Below are 19844 nucleotides of genomic sequence, written 5' to 3'. Positions count from 1 at the left end.
GGTCCAGAATCAGTGGCCATGAGGCTGGACAGGAAAGGCTGGGAGTCAAAAGGAATTTAGGAGAAAGAATCAGTTAAGACCACTAACTGGGCACGGGCACAGTGGCTCACACCTGTAATCCCAGCACTTTAGGAGGCCGAGGCAGGTGGATCACTTGAGGTCAGGAGTTCGAGACCAGTCTGGCCACCATGGTGAAACCCCATCTCTACTAAAAATACAAAAATTAGCCAAGCGGGGTGGCATGTGCCTGTAATCCCAGCTACTTGGGAGGCTGAGGCAGCAGAATCGCTTGAACCCGAGAGGCAGAGGTTGCAGTGAGCTGAGATCGCACCACTACACTCCAGCTTGGGCAACAGAGCGAGACTCTGTCTCAGAGGGAAAAAAAAAATGCCCGTAATTGATTGGATGCAAAGAGTGAACATAACAATGAATCAGAGACAGGCAGGTTTCTGTCTTGGGGGTTGGGGACCACATCCCAGAGGATCTTCCCCAAAAAGCAGGAGGGACAAGACCAGGGTTCCCCAGCTCCAGCTTCTGTGTGGAGATGTTTGAGGCGGTAGCCACCGACTGTCAGCAATCTCCAGCGACGAGACAAAGAGCCCAGCTCCAGAAAGACAAGGGTCCCCACATACAAAGGCCAGGCGCGGTGGCCTACGCCTGTAATCCCAATACTTTAGGAGGCCGAGGCGTGCGGATCACGAAGTCAGGAGATCGAGACCATCCTGGCTAACACAGTGAAACCCCGTCTCTAAAAATACAGGGACTGGGCGTGGTGGCTTACACCTAGAATCCCAGCACTTTGGGAGGCCGAGGCGGGCAGATCATGAGGTCAGGAGATCGAGACCATCCTGGCTAACATGGTGAAACCCCGTCTCTACTAAAAATACAAAAAATTACCCAGGCGTGGTGGCGGGCGCCTGTAGTCCCAGCTACTTGGGAGGCTGAGGCAGAAGAATGGTGTGAACTCGGGAGGCGGAGCTTGCAGTGAGCCGAGATGGCGCCACTGCACTCCAGCCTGGGTGAGAGAGCAAGACTCCGTCTCAAAACAATAAAAATACAAAAATACAAAAAAAAAAATTAGCCGGGCGTGGCAGCAGGCGCCTGTAGTCCCAGCTACTCGGGAGGCTGAGGCAGGAGAATCGCTTGAACCCAGGAGGTGGAGGTTGCAGTGAGCCGAGATCATGCCACTGCACTCCAGCCTGGGCAACAGAGTGAGATTCCATCTAAAAAAAAAAAAAAAGAGAGAGAGAGAAAAGAAAAGAAACAGAGTCCAGTCTCCCTGCTCCCCTGAGGGATGGAGCCTTTGGAGGTGAGAATGTTGTTTGCACAGTGCATGGACGCAGGGTGTGGCCCCAGAGCCCCACTGAGCTGGGGGCAAGGCTCCAGGGCCACCCTCAGGCACCAGGGCAGGGTCTGGGAGCTGAGAGCTGGCTCCAGAAGCAGCTACGGAGGCTTAGCTCTCCTCCCGGCAACCACAGCTCGCAGGACCTGGGTGAGGAAGGAAGTGGCTGTTTGGTTGCTGTCTTCAATCTAGAGCTCTTGCTCATCACGCCCAGAAAAAGCAGACAGCCTGGAGCCCATGGGGTGAGTTGCAAAAGCTCCCTCCTCCAGCCCTTCCTCCTGGCCAGCTCATGGCCACCATTGATGGGGACAGTGAGGAACGCTAGCATTTACACTGGACAACCTTTGCTTCGTTGAATCTGCAGAGCAGCCTGTGAGATTTGCACCCCTCGATGTTCCCATTTTCTGAATGAGGAAACTGAGGCAGAGAGGTTAGGTGAGCTGCCCAATCTAAAATGAAAGAGGATTTTGACTCAGTGACTCCCAAGGCCACACTATTAACAGCCATCTTGGCCGGGCGCAGCGGCTTGCACCTGTAATTCCAGCGCTTTGGGAGGCCAAGGCAAGAGGATCAGCAGTCCAGGAGTTTGAGACCAGCCTAAGCAACATAGTTAGACTTTGTCTCTATTTAAAAAAAAAATGTGGTTGGGTGCGGTGGCTCATCCCAGTGCCCGTCATTCCAGCACTTTGGGAGGTCAAGGCGGGCAGATCACTTGGGGTCAGGAGTTCAAGACCAGCCTGGCCAACATGGTGAAACCCTGTCTCTACTAAAAACACAAAAATTAGCCAGGTGTGGTGGCGTACACCTGTAATCCCAGCTACTCAGGAGGCTAAGGCAGGAGAATTGCTTGAACCTGGGAGGCAGAGGTTGAGCCAAGGTCATGCCACTGCACTCACAGACTGAACAACAAGAGCGAGACTCCATCTCAAGTAAAAAAAAATGTGGCTGGGTGCAGTGGCTCACGCCTATAATCCCAGCACTTTGGGAGGCCGAGATGAGTGGATCGCCTGAGGTCAGGAGTTCGAGACCAGCCTGGCCAACATGATGAAACCTGGTCTCTACTAAAAATACAAAAATTAGCCAGGCATTGTGCATGCCTGTAATCCCAGCTACTTGGGAGGCTGAGGCAGGAGAATCACTTGAACCTGGGAGGCAGAGGTTGCAGTAAGCCTAGATCATGCCGCTGCACTCCAGCCTGAACAACAGAGCGAGACTCCATCTCAAAAAAAAAAAAATGTATTAGCCAGGCGTGGTGGTATGCACCTGTGGTCCCAGCTACTCAGGAGGCTGAGGCAGGAGGATCGCTTGAGCCTGGGAGGTCAAGGCTGCAGTGATATCAAACCACTGCCTTCCAGCCTGGGCAACAGAACAAGACTCTGTCCAAAAAAAATAACAGGCACCTTGACCACAGCCTCCTGTCCTCCTAAGCGATGAGAGGCCAGCAGGACTATGTGCTGACCCCACATGGCCTGGGCTGTCTATCCCTCCAGGACCATGACCCTCCATTCCAAACAGACTAGAATCCTGGTGTCCACCACACACCCAAGGCCTCTCTGGCTGATGTCTCTTGCAGCCACCACTGATGCTGCCTGGAAAGTTCATGTTGCAAGACGTGCCTTCTACAGGAAGCCCTCTCACCTCTCCACAGTACTTTCCAGCCATGGTCTCCTCTGGGCAACTGAGACACCACTTGGGGAACACCGAGCCCCCCAAGGGCAGGTTCTGGGCCTCGTCCACCTTAGCCTGGTCTCCACCTACCTCCATGCACAGTAGGGGCCCAGGAAGTGTGTTCCCTCCATGGCACACATCCCCCAGCCCCATAGGCACCATCACCTTCACCACAAACAGCCCCTCCCTGGTGTGATACCAGGAAGGTTGTCCCCGCCTGCCCTAGTTCTGCCTTCTGCCTTGGGGTAGAGAGACCTCTCTGAAGAGCTGAAGGAAGAAGCTACCCGTCCTTCCTACCCCACCCACCTCAAGCCCCTGACTGCCTTTCACAAGAGCTCCAGCAGGTTGAGTCATATTCAGCTTGTGGTCAACTGTGACCACAAGCTCTTCGTTGCATCCCCACCCCCAAGGAAGAGACTTACAAACAAACAGTTTTGACTTGACCCATGGAGATCGGAGGCCACAGAATGAGAGAGATATCTGGGAGACAGGGCAGGGGGCAGTCTCATCCCAATAGGACTTCATTCATTCATTCATTCATTCAACAAGTATGTATTGACCAGGCTTTCTGTCCAACACTGATGCCTTAAATCCTCTCAAGGTCACAGATGACATTTCCTGAGGCATCTCGGCGCATTTTTTCTCTTTGTTCGCTCCTGTACTTGTTTCAGAGACCCCACACAAGGGTCATTATGGAATCCATTTGGTTATTTGTTGTTGTTGAGATGGAGTCTCGCTCTGTTGCCCAGGCTGGAGTGCAATGACGTAATCTTGGCTCACTGCAACCTCCACCTCCTAGGTTCAAGCAATTCCCCTGCCTCAGCCTCCCGGATAGCTAAGACTACAGACACCCGCCACCACGCAGGGCTAATTTTTGTATTTTTAGTAGAGATGAGGTTTCATCATGTTGGCCAGGCTGGTCTTGAACTCCTGACCTCAAGTGATCTGCCTGCCTCGCCTCCGAAAGTGCTGGGATTACAGGCGTGAGCCACCATGCACGGCCAAATCCACTTGCAAAGAGGAGAAACTGAGGCTTGGAGAAGAGAAGTGACCTCCCCAGAGTCACACAGTCAGTCAACTGTCAAGCCAGGCCTTGACCCCAATCCATCACATGCCAAAATTCTCGACTATCCTCCCCACACGATATTCACTTGAGCAAAACCCTCTCTCCCTTCGATGCAAACAGCCTGTGATTAATTTTTTTTTCTTTTTTTTTTTTTTTTTTTTTTTTGAGACGGAGTCTCACTCTTTCACCCAGGCCGGACTGCAGTGGCACCATCTCAGCTCACTGCAAGCTCCGCCTCCCGGGTTCACGCCATTCTCCTGCCTCAGCCTCCCGAGTAGCTGGGACTACGGGCGCCCGCCACCGCACCTGGCTAATTTTTTGTAGTTTTAGTAGAGACGGGGTTTCACTGTGTTAGCCAGGATAGTCTCGATCTCCTGACCTCGTGATCCACCCACCTCGGCCTCCCAAAGTGCTGGGATTACAGGTGTGAGCCACCGTGCCCGGCCCAGCCTGTGATTTTACAGGTGGCTGGAGCATGGAGTGTCTGAGGGCCTCTAGTGCCTGGGGCAGGATAGAGAGGGAGAGAATGGTCAGAGAAGAGGGCCACTCTGCCAGATGAGGGAAGAGGGGAAGGGCAGGAAGAGGAACCAAGTCGTCAGAGCCGGGAGAGCCAGGAGGGCTGATGGGCCTAGCCAGACACAGCTGACCGCAGTGAGGGGAAGTGGCCTGGGGTCTTAGTTCAGCCTGAGTGGCCTGGCAGGCTGAAGCCTGCACTGGCCCCCAAAGGAGAAATTGTAGACATGACCCATCTTCTCCCCACCCCATCCTCATCTGACCTCAGCAGCAACCCCGGCGATCTCTGATACAGACCAGCCTGGGGAAGGACAGCTTCGTGGGTCCTCCCCGAGGTCCTCTCTGCACCTTTGTGTGTCCTTGAAGAGGACGCTTAACCTCTCTGTGCTGTAGTTTTCTCTTCTATAAAATGGACCCAGGATGGGTGCAGTGGCTCACGCCTATAATCCCAGCACTTTGGGAGGCCGAGGTGGGAGGATCACCTGAGGTTGGGAGTTCGAGATGAGCGTGCCCAACATGGTAAAACCTTGTCTCTACTAAAAATACAAAAATCAGCCAGGCGCCTGTAATCCCAGCTACTCAAGAGGCTGAGGCAGGAGAATCACTTGAACCCAGGAGGTGGAGGTTGCAGTGAGCTGAGATCGTGCCACTGCACTCCAGCCTGGGTGCAACAGAGCAAGACTTTGTCTCAAAAAAAAAAAATAGACCCAGTAGGCCGGGCGCAGTGGCTCATGCCTGTAATTTCAGCACTTTGGGAGGCCGAGGCAGGTGGATCACAAGGTCAGGAGTTCAAGACCAGCCTGGCCAAGATGGTGAAACCCCCATCTCTACTAAAAATACAAAAATTAGCAGGCTTGGTGGTGGGTGCCTATAATCCCAGCTACTCGAGAGGATGAGGCAGAGAATTGGAATTGCTTGAACCTGGGAGACGGAGGTTGCAGTAAGCCAAAGTTGTACCACTGCATTCCAGCCTGGGCAACAGAGCAAGACTCAATCTCAAAAAAAAAAAAATTGGACCCAGTGATAGGACTGACCTCAGCCAGCGTGTGTTGAAAGGATAAGATGAAGTAATTCACATAAAAAGCTTAGACCAGGCTCGGCCTGGTGGCTTACGCCTGTAATCCTAGCACTTTCATAGGCTGAAGCAAGAGGATTACTTGAAATTCAGCAGTTCAAGACCAGCCTGGGTAACATAGCGAGACTCTATCTCTGTTTGTAAACATATATTATTTAATATAATCCCAGTGCTTTGTGAGGCCAAGGCGGGCAGATAACGAGGTCAGGAGATCAAGACCATCCTGGCTAACACGGTGAAACCTCGTCTCCACTAAAAATACAAAAAAAAAAAAAAAAATTAGCGGGGCAGGAGAATGGCGTGAACCCTGGAGGCGAGGCTTGCAGTGAGCCGAGATTATGCCACTGCCCTCCAGCCTGGGCGACAGAGCAAGACTCCATCTCAAAAAAAACAAAAGAAAAAAAAAGAAAAAGGAAGGAAGGGCCGGGTGCAGTGGCTCATGCCTGTAATCCCAGCACTTTGGGAGGCCGACATGGGTGGATCACGAGGTCAGGAGTTCAAGACCAGCCTGGCCAATACGGTGAAACCTTATCTCTACTAAAAATACAAAAATTAGCCAGGTGTGGTGGTGCGCGCCTATAGTCCCAGCTGCCCGGGAGGCTGAGGCAGAAGAATCGTTTGAACCTGGGAGGTAGATTTTGCAGTGAGCCAAGATCGCGCCACTACACTCCAGCCTGGCCAACAGAGCGAGACTCCATCTCAAACAAACAAAAAAAAAGATAGAAAAAAGGAGGAAGGAAGGAAGGAAGGAACGAAAAGGGAAGGGAAGAAAGGAAAGAAGGAAAGAAAAAATGGAAGGAAAGAAGGAAAGAAAAGAAAGAAAGAGAGAAAGAAAAAAGAGAAGAGAGGGAGGGAAGGAAGGAAGGAGGGAGGGGAGGGGAGGGAGGGAAAGAAAGAGGAAGAAAGAAGAGAGAAAGAGAGAAGAAAGAAAGAGAACAAAAGAAAGAGAAAAAGAAAGAGAGAGAGGGAGAGAGGGAGGAAGGAAGGGAGGGAGAGAGGGAGAAAGGAAGGGAGGGAATTCATGCTGACTACTCAGGCCAGGAGCACTGTGAGGGGTGGAAGCCCTGACTACCCCTGCATTCCATTCTCTGTCCCTGCTGCAGCCACACCTCCACACCTTTCCCCAGACAGTTAACCCTGACTGGTGCACGCTTTCTCCCAGCTGTTTATCAAAACCCTTCTCAGGCCAGGCACAGTGGCTCACCCCTGTAATCCCAGCATGTTGGAAGGCCAAGGTGGGAGGATCACTTGAGCCCAGGAGTTATAGACATCAGCCTGAGCAACAGAGCAAGACCATGTCTCTATGAAATATTTAAAAATTAGCCAGGCGTGGCCAGGCGCGGTGGCTCACACCTATAATCCCAGCACTTTGGGAGGCTGAGGCGGGCAGATCACAAAGTCAGGAGATTGAGACCATCCTGGCTAATACAGTGAAACCCCGTCTCTACCAAAAATACAAAAAATTAGCCGCCGTGGTGGCGGGCGCCTGTAGTCCCAGCTACTCGGGAGGCTGAGGCAGGAGAATGGCATGAACCCAGGAGGCGGAGCTTGCAGTGAGCCAAGATCGTGCCACTGCGCTCCAGCCTGGGCGACAGAGCAAGACTCTGTCTCAAAAAAAAAAAAAAAAAGTTAGCCAGGCGTGGTGGCATGTGCCTGTAGTCTCAGCTACACAGGAGGCTGAGACAGGAGGATCACTTGAGCCCAGGAGGTCAAGGCTGCAGTGAGCCATGACCTTGCCACTGCACTCCAGCCTGGGAGACAGAGTGAGACCCTGTCTCAAAAACCAAACCAAAACAAAACAAAAAAATCCTTCTCAGCACCAGCCCAGCCTCCTGTGCATGTAGACAGAGGCAAGAACCTGTTCTTTTTTTTTTTTTTCCTTTTTTTAAGACCAAGTCTCGCTCTGTTTGCCCAGGTTGGAGTGCAGTGGTGCAATCTCGGCTCACTGCAACCTCTGCCTCCCAGGATCAAGCGAGTCTCCTGCCTCAGCCTCCTGAGTAGCTGGGATTACAGGCGCGCACCCCCACACCCAGCTACTTTTTTGTATTTTTAGTAGAGATGGGGTTTCACCATGTTAGCCAGGATGGTCTCGATCTCCTGACCTCATGATCCGCCCGCCTCAGCCTCCCAAAGTGCTGGGATTACAGGCGTGAGCCACCACGCCCAGCCAAGAACCTGTTCTTTGCTGTTGAATAGACCCAGGTTCAAATCCCACACCCTTGGAAACAATACCTGTATCTTTAGTCCAGTGTCCTTAAGGAAGCTGCTATACTTCTCCAGCCTCCGTTTCCCTTGGAGCCTACCCACACTGAGATGGTGTGATGATGGCTGCCAGTATCAACCATCTACATCCCCCAAACCAGGCACAGCATAGGTGCTCGCTGAGTGTTAATTCTTTACTTTTTTTTTTTTTTTTTTTTTTGAGATGGAGTTTTGCTCTTGTTGCCCAAGCTGGAGTGCAATGGCACAATCTGGGCTCACCGCAACCTCCGCCTCCTAGGTTCTAGCGATTCTCCTGCCGCAGCCTCCTGAGTAGCTGGGATTACAGGCATGCGCCACCACGCCCAGCTAATTTTTGTATTTTTAGTAGAGATGGGGTTTCACCATGTTGGTCAGGCTGGTCTCAAACTCCCGACCTTAGATCATCTCCCCGCCTCGGCCTCCCAAAGTGCTGGGATTGCAGGTGTGAGCCACCGCGCCCGGTCGTGTTAATTCTTTCAAATGCCCCTCAGCCTCGGTCTATCCTCACGACCACTCAGGCTTGGGGAGGGGCACCAGCCTCCCATCCCACCTTGTTCCCCCAGAGTAGTTCACCCTCTCATCAACCCTGGGAAGTGGAGCTGCCTCTTCCTTTTTATAGATGAGACGATGGAGACTCACAGCAGCATCTGTTCGCCCAGTCAGGATCAGAACCCAGATCTACCCTTATGCCAAAGGCTGGGCTTATTTAATGCCCATGGGCATCCCTCAACAACCTCTAACTGTCAGTATGTCCAGAATCTGATCATGCACCTCTACCCCCCCCCACCCCCTCAAGAACATTCCGTGGCTCCCCAGCACCCCCAGGAGAGACTGGCTCCACTTCTGCCTTACAGTTGCCCACGTGGACACTTCTGCTTGTGCCCTGCCTGTATCCCTGGAATCCACTGGCAAACACAGTCCACTTTAAAGACTTCAATCCTGGGCTGGGAGCAGTGGCTCATGCCTGTAATCCCAGCAGTTTGGAAGGTCGAGGCAGGAAGGTCGCTTGAACTCAGGAGTTCAAGACCAGCCTGAGCAACACAGTGAAACCCCGTCTCTACCAAAAATACAAAAAATTAGCTGGGCTTAGTGGTGTGTGCCTGTAGTGCCAGCTACTCAGGAGGCCGAGGTGAGAGGCTCGCTTGAGCCCCGCAGGAAGAGGTAGCAGTGAGCTGTGGTGTCACCACTGCACTCCATCCAGCCTGGGCAACGCAGTGAGACCCCATCTCAAAAATACTTCAATTCCCAGCTTTGTTTGCTCTGGTGGTTTTTGCTCTGAATCTGGGTTTCTTTCTTTACCTTTGTCCCCTGTTCATTTGACAGAGAAAAGACTCAGCCCCAGTCTCTGTCTCCAGGAGCTCCTGGCCTGGGGATGGGGGCTTCCAGGAGGAGAGACATCTTATCTGACCATCAGTTCACCAAATGGGGTAGCTCCAAGTTGCCATCACTCCTTTGCAGAGATGTGTTGAATAGAGACAGAGTGAGCCTGAGAAAGCCAGGGTGTTTAAGGCACTAGATAAATTCAGTCGGGCTAAAAGGAGAGCAACCAGGGCAGGCTTCCTGGAAGAGGAGATTTTGGAGAGCATGTGTCTCAGTCTCCTCCATGGGGCCTAAAGAAAGCGTCGTCTGGGTCAGGCAAGGTGTCTCATGCCTGAAATTCCAGCACTTTGGGAGGCTGAGGTGGGAGGATCACTTGAGGCCAGAAGTTAAAGACCAGCCTGAGCAACAGAGCAAGACCCCATCAATACAAAAAAAATTTAAATATTAGCTGGGCATGGTGGCACACACCTGTGGTCCCAGCTACTCAGGAGGCTGAGGTGGGAGGATCTCTTGAGCCCAGAAGGTCAGGGCTACAGTGAGCTATGATCCCACCACTGCACTCCAGCCTGGGTGACAGAACAAGACTCTGACTCAAAATAAAAAAAGAAAAGAAAAAGAAAAACTGAGAGAGGAAATGAAATGAAAAAAATGGCAACCTAGGAAGGTGCTGGCACTGCTGAGGGGCAAGGTGAAGGGACACAGAGGAGAAGGCCGCGGCAGGGGCAGCAGGGAGGCAGGGCTGGGAGTAGAGGGTGGAGCTGAGGAACAAAGTCGTACATAGGCACAGAGGGCAGAGGTCACAGCACATGGTGGCCTGGAGGAGCTCAAAGGGACCAGCTGGTATGTGTGACCACAAGAGAAGAGGAGAGGTGGGAGGGAGAAGGAAGGGGCCTGGCGGCAGTGGGTCAAATGCCACAGAGAAGTCAGGGACTGGCCTGGGCCTGGGGAGGGGACGGGGGATGTGAAAGGGAGAGGCTGGGAGGCTGGCAGGAAGTGAGAACTGGGATGCGCCCACTTCCTACCAAGTCGCCCAGTCTCCCTGCTCTGCTCCTACAGCCTGCAGAACCCCAAGCACTCTGTGCCCTGCCCGCCAAGCCTGGCATCCTTCATGGGAAGTGAGGGGTACTAGGTGGAGTGACAGATGGAAAGAGAGACCAAAGGAGAGGGCTGAGGGGCTGGGCGCAGTAGCTTACGCCTATAATCCCACCACTTTGGGGGACTGAGACAGATAATCCATTCAGCCCAGGAGTTCAAGACCAGCCGGGGCAACATAGCAAGACCCCATCTCTACAAAAAAATACAAAAATTATCCAGGCATGGTGGTGCACGTCTGTAGTCCCAGCTATCCGGGAGGCTGTGGTGTGGTGGAAGGATTGCTTGAGCCCAGGAGGTTGAGGCTGCATGGAGCTGTGATCACACCACTGCACTCCAGCCTGGGCGACAGAGTGAGACCCTGTCTCAAAACTTTTTTTGTTGTTTGTTTGGTTTTTTGTTTGTTTTTTTTGAGACGGACTCATCCAGGATGGAGTGTAGTGGCGAAATATCAGCTCACTGCAACCTCCACATCCTGGGCTCAAGTGATCCTCCCACCTCAGCTTCCAGAGTAGCTAGGACCACAGATACATGCCACCACTCTTGTCTAATTTTTCTATTTTTTGTAGAGATGGGGGTCTCACTATGTTGCCCAGGCTGGTCTTGAACTGCTGGCCTTAAGCAGTCCTCCCGCCTCGGCCTCCCAAAGTGCTGGGATTACAGGTGTGAGCCATTGCGTCTGGCCCCACTGATCTTTTACTGTCCTCATAGTTTTGCCTTTTCCAGAATATCCTATAGTTGGAATAAGACAGTATATAGCCTTTTCAGATTGGCTTCCTTTTTTTTTTTTTTTTTTTTTTTTTGAGACAGAGTTTCACTCTTGTTGCCAAGGCTGGAGTGCAATGGCACAATCTCGGCTCACTGCAAACTCTGTCTCCCAGGTTCAAGCGATTCTCCTGCCTCAGCCTCCCGAATAGCTGGGATAACAGGCATGTGCCAGCACACCTGGCTAATTTTGTATTTTTAGTAGACGGGGTTTCTCCATATTGATCAGGCTGGTCTCGAACTCTCGTCCTCAGGTGATCCACCCGTCTTGGCCTCCCAAAGTGCTGGGATTACAGGCATGAGCCACTGTGCCCAGCCCCAGATTGGCTTCTTTCACTTAGTGATATGCCTTTAAGTTTCCTCCATGTCTTTTCATGGCTTGAGATCTCATTTCTTTCTTTCTTTCTCTTTCTTTCTCTTTCTTTCTTTCTTTCTTTCTTTCTTTTTTTTATAGAGACGGGGCCTCGCTATGTTGCCCAGGCTGGTCTCGAACTCCTGGCCTCAAGCGATCCTCCTGCCTCAACCTCCCGAAGTGCTGGGATTACGGGCATGAGCCACTGCACCTGGCATTAAAAAAATTTTTAATTAAAAAAAAAAGAGGCCGGGTGCGGTGGCTCACGCCTGTAATCCCAGCACTTTGGGAGCCTGAGGCGGGTGGATCACTTGAAGTCAGGAGTTCCAGACCAGCCTGGCCAACATGGTGAAACCCCGTCTCTACCAAAAATATTAAAAATTAGCCGGGCATGGTGGTGGGCACCTGTAATCCCAGCTACTCGGGAGGCTGAGGCAGGAGAATCGCTTGAACCCGGGAGGTGGATGTTGCAGTGAGCAGAGATCGCACCACTGCACCCCAGCCTGACTGACAGAGTGAGACTCTGTCTCAAAATAAATAAATAAAAATTAAAAATTAAAAAAAAATAGAGGGCTGAGGGCTGGATCCGAGCAGTGCAACTTCTGTCTGGGGCAGGGGGCCTGGCTTGGACCCTGCCAGCCTCTCCTGGAGATGGGGAAGGAGGAATGGAGGTGGGGCGGGGGAGGTGGGACAGAACCCAGAAGCTGATAGCGTCGGTGAGCCAGGTGCCACGTCCCCGTGCAAGGGCTCACCCCGACCCCCCTCTCACCCCCCAGGGCAGCAAGGAGCGCTTCCACTGGCAGAGCCACAACGTGAAGCAGAGCGGCGTGGATGACATGGTGCTTCTTCCCCAGATCACCGAAGACGCCATCGCCGCCAACCTCCGGAAGCGCTTCATGGACGACTACATCTTCGTACCCTGGGCCAGGGCTGGGGGCGGGCAGGGAAGGAATGAATGGCTGGGCCATGGGCAGAGAGGAGGGTGAAGGAGCAGAGGGAGGAATGGGCCGGGAGAGCACCAAGTGATGAGACAGAGGACAGACGGAGTGACAGCAGGGCTCTGGTTGGGGGCAGCTGTGGCTGCCACTGCTCCCTCTGTCCTGGGGAAGCTCAGCCCCAGCGTGTTCCATTTCCCCCATTCCGGATCCAACCCTGTTTGTTCTTTTTTTTTTTTTTTTTGCGACGGAGTCTTGCTCTGTCGCCCAGGTTCCAGGCTGGAGTGTAGTGGCACAATCTCAGCTCACTGCAACCTCCACCTCCCGGATTCAAATGATTCTCCTGCCTCAGCCTCCCAAGTAGCTGGGATTATAGGCATGCGCCACCATGCCTGGCTAATTTTTTTGTTTTTGCTTTTTGTGTTTTGTGTTTTGCTTTTGAGGCTGAGTGGCTCTTGTTGCCCAGGCTGGAGTGCAATGGCACGATAGCTCGCTGCAACCTCTGCCTCCCAGGTTCAAGCGATTCTCCTCCCTCAGCCTCCCAAGTAGCCGGGATTACAGGCATGCACCACCATGCCCAGGTAATTTTTTGTATTATTAGTGGAGACAAGGTTTCACCATGTTGGCCAGGCTGGTCTCAAACTCCTGACCTCAAGTGATCTGCCTGCCTCGGCCTTCCAAAGTGCTGGGATTACAGGCATGAGCCACCGCGCCCGGCCAGCCCTGTTTTTTCCAAGAGACTCGAGGTGCATCCATTATCTCCATCTCTTCCACCTCCAAGCAATGGAGTTTTAAGAAGCCCTGGGTGGGGGCAGGATGAGGGGACAGGGAGGACAAAACCTACCAGGACACCACACGACCCTTAACCATCCCTCAGACCTACATCGGCTCCGTGCTCATCTCTGTAAACCCCTTCAAGCAGATGCCCTACTTCACCGACCGTGAGATCGACCTCTATCAGGGCGCGGTGAGGCTGGGGCTGGGTGGGAGGCACAGCCCCAAGACTCCTGGCCCCCAGCCCTGGGCTGAGACCTGACCTCCCCCGCCAGGCCCAGTATGAGAATCCCCCGCACATCTACGCCCTCACGGACAACATGTACCGGAACATGCTTATCGACTGTGAGAACCAGTGTGTCATCATTAGGTATGGACAGAGTTGGGGGTCCACAGACCCTGCTGCCCGGGCCCCTGCTGAAACATCATCACCGCCCCTAGGGAGGTTTGCCTGAAACTCCCAATCTGAACAGAGCCCTGCTGTCCCTCTCTGCCCTCACTCTATTTTCCTTGTCACCATCTGACTCACGATGTATTTTATTGATTCATTCTGCTATTGTCTGTCTGTCCCCTCTAAATGTCACCTCAGGCCAGGTGTAGTGGCTCATGCTTGTAATCCTGGCACTTTGGGAGGCCAAGGCGAGAGGATCTCTTGAGGCTAGGAGTTCAAGACCAGCCTGGGCAATATGGCAACATCCTGTCTCTGTATAGATAATAATTAGCCGGACACGGTGGTGCACGCCTGTAGTCCCCAGCTACTCAAGAGGCTGAGGAGGGAGGATTGCTTGAGCCCAGGAGTTCCAGGCAGGAACAGGTGCTATGATCACGCCACTGCACTCCAGCCTGGGCAACAGAGTGAGACCCCATCTCAGTCAATCAATCGATGCCAGCTCTATGAGAGCAGAGAGAGAGAGAGAGAGAGAGAGAGTGTGTGTGTGTGTGTGTGTGTGTGTGTGTGTGTGTGTGTGTGTGTGTGACAGAGTCTCAGTCTGTCACCCAGGCTGGAGTGCAGTGGCACAACCTCAGCTCACTGCAACCTCTGCCTCCCAGGTTCAAGCAATTCTCCCGCCTCAGCCTCCTGAGTGGCCGGGATTACAGGCGCCCACCACCATGTCCGGCTAATTTTTGTATTTTAGTAGAGACTGGGTTTCACCATGTTGGCCAGGCTGGTCTCTAACTTTTGACCTCAAGTGATCCGCCCTCCTCAGGCTCCCAAAGTGCTGGGATTACAGGCATGAGCCACCGTGCCCGGCTGAGAGCAGAGATTTTATCTGTCTTGTTCATTACGGTAACCCCAGTACCCGGAATACTGGCAGGCACACAGTAGGTGCTCAATGAATGAATGGTCAGGCACTAAAAAGGGCTCTTCCCCATCCACTGATCATTTATTCCTCCATTCATCACCAGTGGAGAGAGTGGAGCTGGGAAGACAGTGGCAGCCAAATATATCATGGGCTACATCTCCAAGGTGTCTGGCGGAGGCGAGAAGGTCCAGGTGAGACGAGGAAAACAGAAGGATGAGCTGGGTCACCCTCACCTGCATGGTAGTGCAGCCCCACCCATCTGCACTCCTGCCTCAGTCTGACTTCTTCCCACTCCACCTGCCTCTGCCCCAGCACGTCAAAGATATCATCCTGCAGTCCAACCCGCTGCTCGAGGCCTTCGGCAACGCCAAGACTGTGCGCAACAACAATTCCAGCCGCTTTGTAAGTCTCTGCAGACCTGCTTGGAGCAGCTGCTCCCTCCGTGCTGACCTTTCTACACACACACCCACACATACACACACCCGTATTGCCAAGACAAGAGTCCATTGAAAACCCAGCAGGAAATACCTACTCCTGAAGGGGAGACTCACTTCCTGCTCATGGTCCCTTTCAAAAGAGAGTCCCCCATTGGCAGAACTGTGGAGGCCATGACACCCCTGTGTAACATTCTTAAATGCTCCCCCCCGGCTGCAGCCATGCTACATTGTTCCCATTCACATTTCAGGTCCAATTTATTCCCTCATTCATTCCTTCTTTCGACAATAGTTCTGGGACTCGTTCTTTGTGTGGGTGCTGCGCTGGGCCCAGTGAAAGTCAGGATAGGTAAACAGATATGGATATCACTGTGAGCTGTGTAGCCTGGGGGGAAAAAAATCTATGCAACTTCCTGAGTTTCCTCTGTTTGCTCATCCATAAAATGGGGACGATGTTAATATCCATCTCATAGACTTCAGTATTACACCTGCACATGGACATGGTTTAATAAATTCCATACCCTTGGGCTGGGTGCAGGGGCTCACATCTGAAATCCCAGCACTTTGGGAGGCTGAGACAGGCGGATCACTTGAGGTCTGGAGTTCAAGACCAGCCTGGCCAACATGATGAAAAATACAAAAATTAGCTCTACCAAAAATACAAAAATTAGCTGGGCATGGTGGCGGGTGCCTGTAGTCCCAGCTACTCAGGAGGCTAAGGCAAGAGAATCACTTGAACCCAGGAGGTGGATGTTGCAGTGAGCCGACATCGTGCCACTGAACCCCAGCCTGAGCAACAGAGTCAGACTCTGTCTCAAAAAAAAAGGAAGAAGGGAAGAGAGGCAAGGCTCATAAGACCCATCCCCAATCCTTCCCCCACCTGCACCCCAGGACACTGGGGTGCTGACATGGTTCTCTTGGATTCAGGGCAAGTACTTTGAGATCCAGTTCAGCCGAGGTGGGGAGCCAGATGGGGGCAAGATCTCCAACTTCTTGCTGGAGAAGTCCCGCGTGGTCATGCAAAATGAAAATGAGAGGAACTTCCACATCTACTACCAGGTGCAGGGAAGGGGCCGGGGGAGAGGGAGCCCCACCTGGAGCCCAGCGGGGTGGACAATGGGAAGGTAAACACCTAGGGGGGCATGGCAGGGCAGATGAGGGATCACAGGGGCTGAGCCAGGCAAGCACCAGATGCATGAACATGGCACACCCTCCAGCTGCTGGAAGGGGCCTCCCAGGAGCAAAGGCAGAACCTGGGCCTCATGACACCAGACTACTATTACTACCTCAACCAATCGGACACCTACCAGGTGGACGGCACGGACGACAGAAGCGACTTTGGTGAGACTCTGGTGAGCACCGGCCTCCACTCCAGTCCCCGGCCAGGCAGACCTCAGCCCCAGAAACCCTCCTGAGTTACAAATTAGGAAACCGAAGCCCAGGCCAGGCATGTGGCTCAAGCCTGTAATCCCAGCACTTTGGGAGGCCGAGGCAGGTGGATCACTTAAGGTCAGGAGTTTAAGACCGGCCTGGCCAACGTGGTTAAACCCCGTCTCTACTTAAAATACAAAAATTAGCCAGGTGTGGTGGTGCATGACTGTAATCCCAGCTACTGGGGAGGCAGAGGCAGGAGAATTGCTTGAAAACGGGAGGTGGAAGTTGCAGTGAGCCGAGATCACACCACTGCACTCCAGCCTGGGCAACAGAGTGAGACTACATCTCAAAAAAAAAAAAAAAAAAAAAAAAAAGGCCAGGCACGGTGGCTCACACCTGTAATCCCAGCACTTTGGGAGGCCGAGGCAGGTAGATCACCTGAGGTCAGGAGTTCAAGACCAGCCTGGCCAACATAGTGAAACCCCGTCTTTATTAAGAATACAAAGATTAGCCGGGTGTGATGCCACGCGCCTGTAGTCCCAGCTACTAGGGAGGCTGAGGCAGGAGAATCGCTTAAACCCGGCAGGTGGAGGTTGCAGTGAGCCAAGATAGCGCCACTGCATTCCCGCCTGGGTGAAAGAGTGAGACTCTAAAAAAAAAAAAATAGGAAACCAAAGCCCAGTCCGGACATGATGCTCACGCCTATAATCCCAGCTACTCGGGAGGCGGAGGCAGGAAAATCGCTTGAACCTGGGATGAGGAGGTGGCAGTGAGCCAAGATCATGCCACTGCACTCCAGCCTGGGCAACAGAGGGAGACTCTGTCTCAAAAATAAAAAATATAATAAAAAACAAAGCCCAGAGAGGTGCAGGCACTTACCCAAGGTCACGCGGCAAGTGACTGAAAGGGGTAGGACAGGGACCCAAGGGTGCTCACTCCCTGAGTCCGTGCTGTGGTCCCTCAAGCCTGCCCCTGGAGGCAGGTTGGAGGCCAGGATTCGCGGCACAGTTTCTGCCCCCGCTGTACCCACAGAGTGCTATGCAGGTCATTGGGATCCCGCCCAGCATCCAGCAGCTGGTCCTGCAGCTCGTGGCGGGGATCTTGCACCTGGGGAACATCAGTTTCTGTGAAGACGGGAATTACGCCCGAGTGGAGAGTGTGGACCGTGAGTGTGGGTATCAGGGAGGGCGGGATGGAGGCCTGTGGGTGGGTGAACTGCGTCCTCCTAGCTCAGCCCCCAGGAAGCTGAAAGTCCATGAGGAAAAAAATGTGGGTGGCACTGGGCAAGATGGGGATAATAGGAGGCCCATGCAGGAGGCACAAGAGCCCAACCGTCCCGTTTTTGCCCTGACCTTTGCCCTGGTAGTCCTGGCCTTTCCCGCCTACCTGCTGGGCATTGACAGCGGGCGACTGCAGGAGAAGCTGACCAGCCGCAAGATGGACAGCCGCTGGGGCGGGCGCAGCGAGTCCATCAATGTGACCCTCAACGTGGAGCAGGCAGCCTACACCCGTGATGCCCTGGCCAAGGGGCTCTATGCCCGCCTCTTCGACTTCCTCGTCGAGGCGAGTGGGGCTGGGGCTGGAAGGCAGAGTGGGTCACAAACATTTATGGAAGCTGAGTGCAGTGGCTCACGGCTGCAATCCCAATGCTTTGGGTGGCTGAGTTGGGAGCATCCTTTGAGGCCAGAAGTTCAAGACCAGCCTGGGCAACATAGCAAGACCCCCATCTCTACAGAAATTTCAAATTAGTTGGGTGTAGTGGTGTGCACATGTAGTTCTAGCTACTCAGAGGGCTGAGGTTGGGGGATCATTTGAACCCAGGAGGTTGGGGCTGCAGTGAGCTATGATTGCGCTATTGTACTCCAGCCTGGGTGACAGAGCAAGACCCTGTCTCTAAAAAAAACTTTTGGCCAGATACAGTGGCTCATGCCTGTAATCCCAGCACTTTGGGAGGCTGAGGTGGACGGATCACTTGAGGTCTGGAGTTCGAGACCAGCCTGGCCAACATGGTGAAAAATTACCTCTCTACTAAAAATTACCCAGGAGTGGTGGCACATGCCTTTAATCCCAGCTACTTGGGAGGCTGAGGCAGGAGAATCACTTGAACCTGGGAGGTGGAGGTTGCAGTGAGCTGAGATCGTGCTATTGTACTCCAGCCTGGGCAACAGAGAGAGACGCTGTCTCAAAATAAATAAATAAATAAAATAAAAACTTTTTTAATGTATGGAGTCAGCCTGGGCAACATGGCAAAACCCTGTCTCTACAAAAATACAAAAATTAGCCGGGCATGGTGGCTGGTGCCTGTAATCCCAGCTACTCAGGAGGCTGAGGTGGAAGAATCCCTGACCCCAGGAGGTTGAGGCTGTAGTGAGCCATGATCAAGCCACTACACTCCAGCCTGGACAACAGACTGAGACCCTGTCTCAAAATAAAAAATAAAAATAAATAAAGTATAAAATGTATGGCCAGGTGCAGTGGCTCATGCCTGTAATCCCAGCACTTTGGGAGGTCAAAGCGGGCAGATCACCCGAGGTCAGGAGTTCGAGATCAGCCCTGGCCAGCATGGCAAAACCCCGTCTCTACTAAAAATACAAGAATTAGCCAGGCGTGGTGGTGCATGCCTATAATCCCAGCTACTTGGGAGGCTGAGGCAGAAGAATCTCTTGAATCCTGGAGGCGGAGGTTTCAGTGAGCCGAGATTGCGCCACTGGCATTCCAGCCTGGGCAACAGAATGAGACTCCATCTCAAAAAAAATAGAAAAGAAAAAGCCCCATAAGGTAGTTGCTATTATCAACCCCTTTTAAAGATAAGAAAATAGAGGTGCAAGGCCGGGCACAGTGGCTCACACCTGTAATCCCAGCACTTTGGGAGGCCGAGGCGGGCGGATCACGAGGTCAGGAGATCGAGACCACAGTGAAACCCCATCTCTACTAAAAATACAAAAAATTAGCCGGGCGTGGTGGCAGGCCCTTGTAGTCCCAGCTACTTGGGAGGCTGAGGCAGGAGAATGGTGTGAACCCGGGAGGCGGAGCTTGCAGTGAGCCAAGATCATGCCACTGCACTCCAGCCTGGGCGACAGAGTGAGACTCCGTCTCAAAAAAAAAAAAGAAAGAAAGAAAAAAAAAGAAAATAGAGGTGCAGAGAGGTTCAGGGGCAGAGTCAGCTCTGGAGTCAGGGACCCTGATACACTGACACTTGGGTTTCTCCTCTGAGTGACTGATTATGGGGTGGGGAGACTGTACACAGAGCCAGGAAGGGCAGAGCTAAAGAGGGCTGGAGGGAAACTGGCATGAGGGGACATCACCCATGAAGTTGGCTAGGCGTGTGTCTAAGGAGTGGTGGGCAGGGGCTTCAGATCTGACCGATGCCCACTGACTTCCTGTCCCCACCCACACCGCAGGCCATCAACCGTGCTATGCAGAAACCCCAGGAAGAGTACAGCATCGGTGTGCTGGACATTTACGGCTTCGAGATCTTCCAGGTACGGCCCCCTGCCTCCAGCCCACATCCTGTCCTCCCTGGGGCAGCCCAGGGTGGCCACAAGAACTTCCAGCACCAGGACATTGAGGGAAGGACCCTTTTCCTCCT

General features: G+C 53.0%; 1 protein-coding gene across 2 annotated transcripts in view; it reads left to right on the top strand.

Annotated features, from left to right (window-relative positions):
- MYO1F (myosin IF) overlaps window positions 1-19844 on the top strand; it is a 51906-nt gene that overhangs the window by 4645 nt on the left and 27417 nt on the right. For both annotated transcript variants that reach the window (XM_034944612.3, XM_055104205.2), the window contains exons 2-11: window positions 12211-12348; window positions 13247-13336; window positions 13419-13513; window positions 14551-14638; window positions 14760-14849; window positions 15809-15940; window positions 16099-16233; window positions 17288-17420; window positions 17622-17818; window positions 19657-19737. In XM_034944612.3, coding sequence (XP_034800503.3) covers window positions 12211-12348; window positions 13247-13336; window positions 13419-13513; window positions 14551-14638; window positions 14760-14849; window positions 15809-15940; window positions 16099-16233; window positions 17288-17420; window positions 17622-17818; window positions 19657-19737 — 1179 coding nt within the window. The remainder of the gene's footprint in view (window positions 1-12210; window positions 12349-13246; window positions 13337-13418; window positions 13514-14550; window positions 14639-14759; window positions 14850-15808; window positions 15941-16098; window positions 16234-17287; window positions 17421-17621; window positions 17819-19656; window positions 19738-19844) is intronic.

This window comes from Pan paniscus, chromosome 20 (genome assembly GCF_029289425.2).
Source record: "Pan paniscus chromosome 20, NHGRI_mPanPan1-v2.0_pri, whole genome shotgun sequence".
Taxonomy (NCBI): domain Eukaryota; kingdom Metazoa; phylum Chordata; class Mammalia; order Primates; family Hominidae; genus Pan; species Pan paniscus.
Note: the sequence above shows the minus strand (reverse complement) of the source record. Positions and strands in the feature narration are given on the sequence as shown.